Here is a 13,572-nt window from a genome sequence, read left to right on the forward strand (position 1 = left end):
CACCACTCTACTGTCACACCACCACCCTTCTACACGTTAATCACACACCACCACTCTACTGTCACACCACCACTCTACTGTCACACCACCACCCTTCTACACGTTAATCACACACCACCACCCTTCTACACTTTAATCACACACCACCACTCTACTGTCACACCACCACCCTTCTACACGTTAATCACACACCACCACTCTACTGTCACACCACCACCCTTCTACACTTTAATCACACACCACCACTCTACTGTCACACCACCACCCTTCTACACGTTAATCACACACCACCACTCTACTGTCACACCACCACTCTACTGTCACACCACCACCCTTCTACACGTTAATCACACACCACCACTCTACTGTCACACCACTACTCTACTGTCACACCCTGACCCTTCTACACTTTAATCACACACCACCACTCTACTGTCACACCACCACTCTACTGTCACACCCTGACCCTTCTTCACTTTAACCACACCACCACTCTACTGTCACACCCTGACCCTTCTACACGTTAATCACATACCACCACTCTACTGTCACACCACCACTCTACTGTCACACCACCACCCTTCTACATGTTAATCACACACCACCACTCTACTGTCACACCACCACTCTACTGTCACACCACCACCCTTCTACACGTTAATCACACACCACCACTCTACTGTCACACCACCACTCTACTGTCACACCCTGACCCTTCTACACGTTAATCACACACCACCACTCTACTGTCACACCACCACTCTACTGTCACACCCTGACCCTTCTACACTTTAATCACACACCACCACTCTACTGTCACACCACCACTCTACTGTCACGCCCTGACCCTTCTACACTTTAACCACACCACCCTTCTACACTTTAATCACACCACCCTGCAACGCCTGAGAGAGGTGAGCTTAGAGATGATTTATCACTCTGAGGGTCCCAGACAACATCCCTCATCCCGCTTCCTCTATGACACACATACTAGGACTAAAACCCATACAGAGAGACGAGACCACCAGTCAGTCAGATCCTCCACATATAGAGACAGACCACCAGTCAGTCAGATCCTCCACATATAGAGACAGACCACCAGTCAGTCAGATCCTCCACATATAGAGACAGACCACCAGTCAGTCAGATCTTCCACATATAGAGACACTGTTTCTGACTGCTTTCAGCTCCTGGCCTTTACCCCAGCTGGTTTCCTGTTTCGGAATCACACACTACACAGTATCATGAAGCCAGCAGCCACACCTCCCTGTCATGGAGCTAACTTCTGAATCACACTACAGGTCCCACAATGCAGTGTATCATGAAGCCAGCAGCCATACCTCCCTGTCATGGAGCTAACTTCTGAAACATACTACAGGTCCCACAATGCAGTGTATCATGAAGCTAAGACTGGCTAGACAACTGGGTGAGAGGCAACTGGCCAAAGCGTGTACCTGTAACAGACCTGTAGCTATACAATGTATACGTACTGAACTCAGAGAATATCCCGTTGTTGTTGACTACTGTACATGACTAACTCTGACCCAGACACAGGAACACAGTATTTATGGCTGCTGGGGAAGGTTTGACTTAAGGAAGAGAGACATTATCCTGTGATAGTGTCCCTGTCCCAGCTGGGTTGTCAGACAGAGAGACATTATCCTGTTATAGTGTCCCTGTCCCAGCTGGGTTGTCAGGAAGAGAGACATTATCCTGTGATAGTGTCCCTGACCCAGCTGGGTTGTCAGGAAGAGAGACATTATCCTGTGATAGTGTCCCTGACCCAGCTGGGTTGTCAGACAGAGATACATTATCCTGTGATAGTGTCCCTGTCCCAGCTGCGTTGTCAGACAGAGATACATTATCCTGTGATAGTGTCCCTGTCCCAGCTGGGTTGTCAGGAAGAGATACATTATCCCGTGATAGTGTCCCTGTCCCAGCTGGGTTGTCAGGGAGAGAGACATTATCCTGTGATAGTGTCCCTGTCCCAGCTGGGTTGTCAGGAAGAGATACATTATCCTGTGATAGTGTCCCTGTCCCAGCTGGGTTGTCAGACAGAGAGACATTATCCTGTGATAGTATCCCTGTCCCAGCTGGGTTGTCAGACTGAAGCTTGTGTAACTGTCCCTATTCTTCTTCCTTCTCGGTAACCTATCACCCTGAAACCCCTACAGCCCGAGGTCCTTGTTCTTCTCCCTTCTCGGTAACCTATCACCCTGAAACCCCTACAGCCCGAGGTCCTTGTTCTTCTCCCTTCTCGGTAACCTATCACCCTGAAACCCCTACAGCCCGAGGTTCTTGTTCTTCTCCCTTCTCGGTAACCCCCCAGACCGAGGTTCTTGTTCTTCTCCCTTCTTGGTAACCTATCACCCTGAAACCCCCCCAGCCCGAGGTCCTTGTTCTTCTCCCTTCTTGGTAACCTATCACCCTGAAACCCCCCCAGCCTGAGGTTCTTGTTCTTCTCCCTTCTTGGTAACCTATCACCCTGAAACCCCCCCAGCCCGAGGTCCTTGTTCTTCTCCCTTCTTGGTAACCTATCACCCTGAAACCCCCCCAGCCTGAGGTTCTTGTTCTTCTCCCTTCTCGGTAACCTATCACCCTGAAACCCCCTCAGCCCGAGGTCCTTGTTCTTCTCCCTTCTTGGTAACCTATCATCCTGAAACCCCCTCAGCCCGAGGTCCTTGTTCTTCTCCCTTCTTGGTAACCTATCACCCTGAAACCCCCTCAGCCCGAGGTCCTTGTTCTTCTCCCTTCTTGGTAACCTATCATCCTGAAACCCCCTCAGCCCGAGCCGCACACATTACAGGTAGCAGAGTACACTCTGTGACGGTGTGTGTGTGTGTGTGACGCGTCGTCAGGGCCAGCGTACCTTAGTCTTCCCCAGCTGCCAGTCTCTCTTGGCAGGGTCGTATGACATCAGCAGCTCTGTACACCTCCCTCTCGGGTCATCTGTCGGACGGTTGTCTTTCATCATGTACCTGCACAGAGAACACAGACACAGATCAGGCCAGAGAACAAACACACACACATCCCAGCTAGCATATTTGGTTCCTCGGAAGTTGTGGGAACGTATGTTTTTTGTTTCACATTGGTTGTGGGAATGGAGCCATAAGTTTCCTGACCGGTAAAACTGAAAGTGAAAGGTTGCCTGTTCTGGGAACGTTTATTTATAAGTTGCAGGGAGGTTCTGAGGGGTTCTACTCTGGTTCCTTGAATATTTTCCTGGCAGGTTCTGAGGGGTTCTACTCTGGTTCCTTGAATGTTTTCCAGGGAGGTTCTGAGGGGTTCTACTCTGGTTCCTTGAATGTTTTCCAGGGAGGTTCTGAGGGGTTCTACTCTGGTTCCTTGAATATTTTCCTGGCAGGTTTTATTAACGCTCTGAGAATGGAAATGACAGGTAACTTATGCGTAGATATTGTATTCTAGTCATGGTTCATCCTGTGAATTATGGCGCCGGAGGAGGTGTCTGCTGTTTAACGATCCCCTAACCAATTGTGTGTGTTTTTCTGCGTTATTTGTAACTTATTGTACATAATGTTTCTGCCACCGTGTCTTATGACCGAAAAGAGCTTCTAGATATCAGGACAGCGATTTCACACTTGTACTTTTTCTTTAACAAGTCCGGACGGAAAGGCTTTACTTCAGATGCCCGATAAGGGCTCTCATCCCCGTCATTTGCAGGAGAAAGAGACTGAGACATCGGGGACGAAGGTCTGGGTGCCTTGTAAGGATCTGAAACAAGTGGGTAATCTCCCTTTACCATCAGTCCTATTAACCAACGTACAATCAATGGAAAATAAAATAGACCAACTACGATAGCGTATACACTACCATTCAAAAGTTTGGAGTCACTTAAAAATGTCCTGGTTTTTTAAAGAAAAGCACATTTTGTGTCCATTAAAATAACACCAAATTGATCCGAAATACAGTTTAGACATTGTTAATGTTGTAAATGACTATTGTAGCTGGAAACGGCTGATTTTTAATGGAATATCTACATAGGCGTACAGAGGCCCATTATCAGCAACCATCACTCCTGTGTTCCAATGGCACGTTGTGTTAGCTAATCCAAGTTTATCATTTTAAAAGGCTAAATGATCATTAGAAAACCCTTTTACAATTATGTTAGCACAGCTGAAAACTGTTGTTCTGATTAAAGAAGCAATAAAACTGGCCTTCTTTAGACTAGTTGAGTATCTGTATTACTTTAGTAATGTTTACATACTGCTTTACCCATCTCATATGTATATACTGTATTCTACTCTACGGTATTTTAGTCAATGCCACGCCGACATGCTCAATCTAATATTTCTATATTTCTTAATTCCATCCTTTACTTTTAGATTTGTGTGTATTGTTGTGAATTGTTAGATATTACTGCACTGTTGGAGCTAGGAACACAAGCATTTAGTTAGATACTACTGCACTGTTGGAGCTAGGAACACAAGCATTTAGTTAGATACTACTGCACTGTTGGAGCTAGGAACACAAGAATTTAGTTAGATATTACTGCACTGTTGGAGCTAGAACACAAGCATTTAGCTAGATACTACTGCACTGTTGGAGCTAGAAACACAAGCATTTAGTTAGATATTACTGCACTGTTGGAGCTAGGAACACAAGCATTAGATATTACTGCACTGTTGGAGCTAGGAACACAAGCATTTAGTTAGATACTACTGCACTGTTGGAGCTAGGAACACAAGCATTTAGTTAGATACTACTGCACTGTTGGAGCTAGGAACACAAGAATTTAGTTAGATACTACTGCACTGTTGGAGCTAGAAACACAAGCATTTAGTTAGATATTACTGCACTGTTGGAGCTAGGAACACAAGCATTTAGTTAGATACTACTGCACTGTTGGAGCTAGGAACACAATAATTTAGTTAGATACTACTGTACTGTTGGAGCTAGGAACACAATAATTTAGTTAGATACTACTGTACTGTTGGAGCTAGGAACACAAGCATTTAGTTAGATATTACTGCACTGTTGGAGCTAGGAACACAAGCATTTAGTTAGATATTACTGTTGGAGCTAGGAACACAAGCATTTTGCTACACCTGCAATAACATCTGCTAACCATGTGTATGTGACCATTAACATCTGCTAACCATGTGTATGTGACCATTAACATCTGCTAACCATGTGTATGTGACCAATAACATCTGCTAACCATGTGTATGTGACCATTAACATCTGCTAACCATGTGCATGTGACCAATAACATCTGCTAAATATGTGTATGTGACCAATAACATCTGCTAAATATGTGTATGGACCAATAACATCTGCTAACCATGTGTATGTGACCAATAACATCTGCTAAATATGTGTATGTGACCATTAACATCTGCTAACCATGTGCATGTGACCAATAACATCTGCTAAATATGTGTATGTGACCAATAACATCTGCTAAATATGTGTATGGACCAATAACATCTGCTAAATATGTGTATGGACCAATAACATCTGCTAAATATGTGTATGTGACCAATAACATCTGCTAAATATGTTGTATGGACCAATAACATCTGTTAAATATGTGTATGGACCAATAACATCTGCTAAATATGTGTATGGACCAATAACATCTGTTAAATATGGACCAATAACATCTGTTAAATATGTCTACGTGACCAATAACATCTGTTAAATATGTGTATGGACCAATAACATCTGCTAAATATGTGTATGGACCAATAACATCTGCTAAATATGTGTATGGACCAATAACATCTGTTAAATATGTCTACGTGACCAATAACATCTGTTAAATATGTGTATGGACCAATAAAATGTGATTTGATCAGTCAGCACACATTTTGATTCTAATGACATTGAAAGAGGAGGGAGCCGACAATCAATGGATAAGGCTGTAAAGTTGCTAAGCAAGCCAGATTGACTAGCGTACGGAGCAATGTTATCTATGTGTGTATGTGACAAATAAAATGTGATTTGATTTGATTAACTACTGTAAAGTTGCTAAACAGGCCAGATTGACTAGCGTACAGAGTAATGTTATCTAGCTACTGTAACGTTGCTAAACAAGCCAGATTGACTAGCGTACGGAGTAATGTTATCTAGCTACTGTAACGTTGCTAAACAAGCCAGATTGACTAGCGTACGGAGTAATGTTATCTAGCTACTGTAACGTTGCTAAACAAGCCAGATTGACTAGCGTACGGAGTAATGTTATCTAGCTACTCTACGTTGCTAAGCAAGCCAAATTGACTAGCGTACGGAGTAATGTTATCTAGCTACTGTACGTTGCTAAGCAAGCCAGATTGACTAGAGTACGGCATAATGTTAACTAGCTACTGTAACGTTGCTAAACAAGCCAGATTGACTAGCGTACGGAGTAATGTTATCTAGCTACTGTAACGTTGCTAAGCAGGCCAGATTGACTAGCGTACGGAGTAACGTTATCTAGCTACTGTAACGTTGCTAAACAAGCCAGATTGACTAGCGTACGGAGTAATGTTATCTAGCTACTGTACGTTGCTAAGCAAGCCAGATTGACTAGCGTTTACGGAGTAACGTTTGCTAACATTAATGTTAGATGAGCAAAGCCCATTGCATGTATGATACTTTATCAGCGAGGCAGTATCCCAAAGTTTGGTGTTGACTATGAACTTTACTAAGCTAGCTAGCTAGCTGTGCTTTGTGGAAGAATATGGCCGATATTGTCAACATTGAGTCGGTGCTCCATACAGCTAATGTTACAGCCTTGTTACTAGCAGAGCACAAACAAATAAGCACAAATGAGATAGTGAACGTCCTTGGCTGCTATTGTCATTTTGATTACATGCAAGTATCAAGGCCAACAGTTTACACAGATGACTTCAGCCATGTGAAAGACCTTCCACGGCAAAATATATAGCTAGCTTCCTTTGCTTGTAGCTTGCCTCTCATCTGACTGGTGTTAGCTAGCTACTAGCGCTGTTGCTGTTGCTGCACAACCCAAGTGATTTGGTCCAGTATTAGAGCTCTGAGATTCGGCTGAAAAGCAGCACGTCGTTGGATCTTAACGGACAGAAATTAGCATGTGAGAGTGATAAATTATACATTTAATAAACACTGTTGCACCTACAAACTTAGTCAATCAGACCGTTGTTAAGTCCAATGGTCACTTTATGTACACCATAGTCTCGTTTTAATCATTGCTTCTAGAATTTGAGCGCAGAAAATACTAATAAGTGCTCACAAATACTCCAAAACCAAAATACACAATATCATAAAGTGGGTTCAAAACCGGTCGCAGAACAACACTAACTAGAATTAGAACTGCCAGAACATAACTACACATCACAAGGACACGAGGGGAAACAGAGGGTTAAATACACAACATGTCATTGATGGGATTGGAACCAGGTGTGAAGAAAGACAAGACAAAACCAATGGAAAATGGATCAGCGATGGCTAGAAGGTCGGTGACGTCGACCGCCGAACAAGGAGAGGGCCCGACTTCGGCGGAAATCGTAACAGCCATTCTATTGTGGGGGCGATACATAACATTTAGATATATTTATATACCGAACACGCTCTAATATTTCAGACATTTTTTTAAGTTTTTGAATGATGTGTGTTATGTTATTGTTTATTACTGTACTGTTGGAGCTAGAAACATAAGTATTCCACTGCACGCGTGATAACATATTCAAATCTGTGGATGCGACCAATAAACTTTGTAAGAGCCGCTTTGTAAGAGCTATTAGTTTTACAGTCTATTGATAGTAATACATATGTTATTTTACACTCAGAAGACAGTATGGTACAGTGTCAGTGTGTAGGCCCAAGATACTGTAGTGTCAGTGTGTAGGCCCAAGATACTGTAGTGTCAGTGTGTAGGCCCAAGATACTGTAGTGTCAGTGTGTAGGCCCAAGATACTGTAGTGTCAGTGTGTAGGCCCAAGATACTGTAGTGTCAGTGTGTAGGCCCAAGATACTGTAGTGTCAGTGTGTAGGCCCAAGATACTGTAGTGTCAGTGTGTAGGCCCAAGATACTGTAGTGTCAGTGTGTAGGCCCAAGATACTGCAGTGTCAGTGTGTAGGCCCAATATACTGTAGTGTCAGTGTGTAGGCCCAAGATACTGTAGTGTCAGTGTGTAGGCCCAAGATAATGTAGTGTCAGTGTGTAGGCCCAAGATACTGTAGTGTCAGTGTGTAGGCCCAAGATACTGTAGTGTCAGTGTGTAGACCCAAGATACTGTAGTGTCAGTGTGTAGACCCAAGATACTGTAGTGTCAGTGTGTAGACCCAAGATACTGTAGTGTCAGTGTGTAGGCCCAAGATACTGTAGTGTCAGTGTGTAGGCCCAAGATACTGTAGTGTCAGTGTGTAGGCCCAAGATACTGTAGTGTCAGTGTGTAGGCCCAAGATAATGTAGTGTCAGTGTGTAGGCCCAAGATACTGTAGTGTCAGTGTGTAGGCCCAAGATACTGTAGTGTCAGTGTGTAGGCCCAAGATACTGTAGTGTCAGTGTGTAGGCCCAAGATACTGTAGTGTCAGTGTGTAGGCCCAAGATACTGTAGTGTTAGTGTGTAGGCCCAAGATACTGCAGTGTCAGTGTGTAGGCCCAAGATACTGTAGTGTCAGTGTGTAGGCCCAAGATACTGTAGTGTCAGTGTGTAGGCCCAAGATACTGTAGTGTCAGTGTGTAGACCCAAGATACTGTAGTGTCAGTGTGTAGACCCAAGATACTGTAGTGTCAGTGTGTAGACCCAAGATACTGTAGTGTCAGTGTGTAGACCCAAGATACTGTAGTGTCAGTGTGTAGGCCCAAGATACTGTAGTGTCAGTGTGTAGGCCCAAGATACTGTAGTGTCAGTGTGTAGGCCCAAGATACTGTAGTGTCAGTGTGTAGGCCCAAGATAATGTAGGGTCAGTGTGTAGGCCCAAGATACTGTAGTGTCAGTGTGTAGGCCCAAGATACTGTAGTGTCAGTGTGTAGGCCCAAGATACTGTAGTGTCAGTGTGTAGGCCCAAGATACTGTAGTGTCAGTGTGTAGGCCCAAGATACTGTAGTGTCAGTGTGTAGGCCCAAGATACTGTAGTGTCAGTGTGTAGACCCAAGATACTGTAGTGTCAGTGTGTAGGCCCAAGATACTGTAGTGTCAGTGTGTAGGCCCAAGATACTGTAGTGTCAGTGTGTAGGCCCAAGATACTGTAGTGTCAGTGTGTAGACCCAAGATACTGTAGTGTCAGTGTGTAGGCCCAAGATACTGTAGTGTCAGTGTGTAGACCCAAGATACTGTAGTGTCAGTGTGTAGACCCAAGATACTGTAGTGTCAGTGTGTAGACCCAAGATACTGTAGTGTCAGTGTGTAGGCCCAAGATACTGTAGTGTCAGTGTGTAGGCCCAAGATACTGTAGTGTCAGTGTGTAGGCCCAAGATACTGTAGTGTCAGTGTGTAGGCCCAAGATAATGTAGGGTCAGTGTGTAGGCCCAAGATACTGTAGTGTCAGTGTGTAGGCCCAAGATACTGTAGTGTCAGTGTGTAGGCCCAAGATACTGTAGTGTCAGTGTGTAGGCCCAAGATACTGTAGTGTCAGTGTGTAGGCCCAAGATACTGTAGTGTCAGTGTGTAGGCCCAAGATACTGTAGTGTCAGTGTGTAGGCCCAAGATACTGTAGTGTCAGTGTGTAGGCCCAAGATACTGTAGTGTCAGTGTGTAGGCCCAAGATACTGTAGTGTCAGTGTGTAGGCCCAAGATACTGTAGTGTCAGTGTGTAGGCCCAAGATACTGTAGTGTCAGTGTGTAGGCCCAAGATACTGTAGTGTCAGTGTGTAGACCCAAGATACTGTAGTGTCAGTGTGTAGGCCCAAGATACTGTAGTGTCAGTGTGTAGGCCCAAGATACTGTAGTGTCAGTGTGTAGGCCCAAGATACTGTAGTGTCAGTGTGTAGACCCAAGATACTGTAGTGTCAGTGTGTAGGCCCAATATACTGTAGTGTCAGTGTGTAGACCCAAGATACTGTAGTGTCAGTGTGTAGACCCAAGATACTGTAGTGTCAGTGTGTAGACCCAAGATACTGTAGTGTCAGTGTGTAGGCCCAAGATACTGTAGTGTCAGTGTGTAGGCCCAAGATACTGTAGTGTCAGTGTGTAGGCCCAAGATACTGTAGTGTCAGTGTGTAGGCCCAAGATAATGTAGGGTCAGTGTGTAGGCCCAAGATACTGTAGTGTCAGTGTGTAGGCCCAAGATACTGTAGTGTCAGTGTGTAGGCCCAAGATAATGTAGTGTCAGTGTGTAGGCCCAAGATAATGTAGTGTCAGTGTGTAGGCCCAAGATACTGTAGTGTCAGTGTGTAGACCCAAGATACTGTAGTGTCAGTGTGTAGGCCCAAGATAATGTAGGGTCAGTGTGTAGGCCCAAGATACTGTAGTGTCAGTGTGTAGGCCCAAGATACTGTAGTGTCAGTGTGTAGACCCAAGATACTGTAGTGTCAGTGTGTAGACCCAAGATACTGTAGTGTCAGTGTGTAGGCCCAAGATACTGTAGTGTCAGTGTGTAGGCCCAAGATACTGTAGTGTCAGTGTGTAGACCCAAGATACTGTAGTGTCAGTGTGTAGGCCCAAGATACTGTAGTGTCAGTGTGTAGGCCCAAGATAATGTAGGGTCAGTGTGTAGGCCCAAGATAATGTAGGGTCAGTGTGTAGGCCCAAGATACTGTAGTGTCAGTGTGTAGGCCCAAGATACTGTAGTGTCAGTGTGTAGACCCAAGATACTGTAGTGTCAGTGTGTAGGCCCAAGATACTGTAGTGTCAGTGTGTAGGCCCAAGATAATGTAGTGTCAGTGTGTAGACCCAAGATACTGTAGTGTCAGTGTGTAGGCCCAAGATAATGTAGTGTCAGTGTGTAGGCCCAAGATGCTGTATGTTTTCTGTATCTTCTAGTTATTACTGTCTGTAGGCTGACCTGCTGTAGAAGTCTGTAAAGGTCCTGCGGACAGGGAACCCAGCCCTGCGGATCTTCACGGTCTCCAACATCCCAGAATACCTCAGCTGGTTCAGGACCACTTCTGGGTCAAACATGTTGGCGTTCTGAGAAGTAAAAAAACAACAATGCCATGTGTCAGGTGACATAAGCAGGCTGTCACCAAGGTGACACGACAAAATGCTGACTACACTGGTACTCATTTATACCAGCTGCCAGCACCTTGTGATGTTAGCACCACTTGTAGCTTCAAGGAAGAGGGATTGGTAGAAGACAAGAGAGGGGACAAGGAAGAGGGATTGGTAGAGGACAAGGGAGGGGACAAGGAAGAGGGATTGGTAGAGGACAAGGGAGGGGACAAGGAAGAGGGATTGGTAGAGGACAAGGGAGGGGACAAGGAAGAGGGATTGGTAGAGGACAAGGGAGGGGACAAGGAAGAGGGATTGGTAGAGGACAAGGGAGGGGACAAGGAAGAGGGATTGGTAGAGGACAAGGGAGGGGACAAGGAGAGGGATTGGTAGAGGACAAGGGAGGGGACAAGGAAGAGGGATTGGTAGAGGACAAGGGAGGGGACAAGGAGAGGGATTGGTTAAAGACAAGGGAAGGGACAAGGAAGAGGGATTGGTAGAGGACAAGGGCGGGGACAAGGGAGAGGGATTGGTAGAGGACAAGGGCGGGGACAAGGGAGAGGGATTGGTAGAGGACAAGGGCGGGGACAAGGAAGAGGGATTGCTGCCATGCTAGGGACAGGGACAGGGACAAGGAAGAGGGATTGCTGCCATGCCAGGGACAGGGACAAGGACAAGGGAGAGGGATTGCTGCCATGCTAGGGACAGGGACAGGGACAAGGATAAGGGATTGCTGCCATGCCAGGGACAGGGACAGGGACAAGGAAGAGGGATTGCTGCCATGCTAGGGACAGGGACAAGGAAGAGGGATTGCTGCCATGCCAGGGACAGGCGACAAGGTGAGACATGGTAGTGATTGGCACTGGGGACTCTGTGAGAACATGTGCCTCTGAAACAGTAACCTTCTGTAACCCAAACCTCTCAGAGGACAATGAGAACAGTGATCATGCCTTGTTAACCATGAACGCCTTGTGCCAGTTCCAGAAGGAAATGAATCTATTGGCAACGCACTTCATCATGTGTTAAATGTCAATAGGAAAGTTGTTTTGTTTTCCACTGCGGAGACATAGTGGAACCAGTTCTACAGCCCCTCGCTGACCTCTCTTCTCTCCCTCCACAGCAGCAGTCAGCAGGTCAGTAGTGCAACAATGGCCCACACACAACCAACTGCAGCTGTGGCGGGCCAACCCTAACCCCTCATCTCTGACCTGGGCTGGAAGAATGTTCTGGCAGAGGGGCGTTGTTACAGAGGCACAAAGAGAGCCCTCACGGACCCATGGAAGGCCCCGGAACACTCAACACACTCAGAGCCCTCACGGCCCATGGAAGGCCCCGGAACACGCAACACACTCAGAGCCCTCACGGACCCATGGAAGGCCCCGGAACACTCAACACACTCAGAGCCCTCACGGACCCATGGACGGCCCCGGAACACTCAACACACTTAGAGCCCTCACGGACCCATGGAAGGCCCCGGAACACTCAACACACTCAGAGCCCTCACGGACCCATGGAAGTGCCCGGAACACTCAGTACACTCAGAGCCCTCACGGACCCATGGAAGGCCCCGGAACACGCAACACACTCAGAGCCCTCACGGACCCATGGAAGGCCCCGGAACACTCAAGACATTCGGAGCTCTATTCAATCAGCCGACATCCGCATAGAGGTTGTTTTGGCGTGTCAGAGGTGGAACTGAGTTAGAGCTGTCAGATCTACAAGTGGCTCCTGGCATTATACCTAAAGCAGACATTGCCATTCTATACAGTGCCTTTGGAAAGTATTCAGACCCCTTGACTTTTTCCATATTTTGTTACGTTACAGACTTATTCTAAAATGGATTAAATAAAATGGTTAGCAATCTACACACAATACCCCCTAATGAAAAAGGAAAAACAGGTTTTGAGAAATTTTAGCAAATGTATCAAAAATAAAAAACAGAAATACCTTATTTACATAAGTATTCAGACCCTTTGCTATGAGACTCAAAATTGAGCTCAGGTGCATCCTGTTTCCATTGATCATCCTTGAGATGTTTCTACAACTTGATTGGAGTCCACCTGTGGTAAATTCAATTGATTGGACATCATTTGGAAAGGCACACACCTGTCTATATAAGGTTCCACAGTTGACAGTGCATGTCAGAGCAAAAACCAAGCCATGAGGTCAAAAGATTTGTCCGTAGAGCTCTGAGACAGGATTGTGTTGAGGCACAGATCTAGGGAAAGTTACCAAAACATTTCTGCAGCATTGAAGGTCCCCAAGAACCCAGTGGCCTCCATCAATCTTAAATGGAAGAAGTTTGGAACCACAAAGATCCTTCCTAGAGCTGGCCGCCCGGCGAAACTGAGCAATCGGGGAGAAGGGCCATGGTCAGGGAGGTGACTAACAATCCAATGGTCACTCTGACAGAGTTCCTCTGTGGAGATGGGAGAACCTTCCAGAAGGACAACCATCTCTGTAGCACCCCACCAATCAGGCCTTTATGGTAGAGTGG

The 13,572-nt window shown here is 45.8% G+C and overlaps 1 protein-coding gene across 1 annotated transcript in view; it reads right to left on the reverse strand.

Annotated features, from left to right (window-relative positions):
* Positions 1 to 13,572, reverse strand: part of LOC110516739 (unconventional myosin-X) — a 254,271-nt gene that overhangs the window by 58,144 nt on the left and 182,555 nt on the right. The window contains exons 19-20 of the mRNA XM_090230756.1: positions 10,930 to 11,054; positions 2,870 to 2,978 (exon numbers count right to left, since the gene is read on the reverse strand). Coding sequence (XP_090086882.1) covers positions 2,870 to 2,978; positions 10,930 to 11,054 — 234 coding nt within the window. The remainder of the gene's footprint in view (positions 1 to 2,869; positions 2,979 to 10,929; positions 11,055 to 13,572) is intronic.

Source organism: Oncorhynchus mykiss, chromosome 3, assembly GCF_057628025.1.
Source record: "Oncorhynchus mykiss isolate SJ-2025 chromosome 3, ASM5762802v1, whole genome shotgun sequence".
Lineage (NCBI taxonomy): Eukaryota > Metazoa > Chordata > Actinopteri > Salmoniformes > Salmonidae > Oncorhynchus > Oncorhynchus mykiss.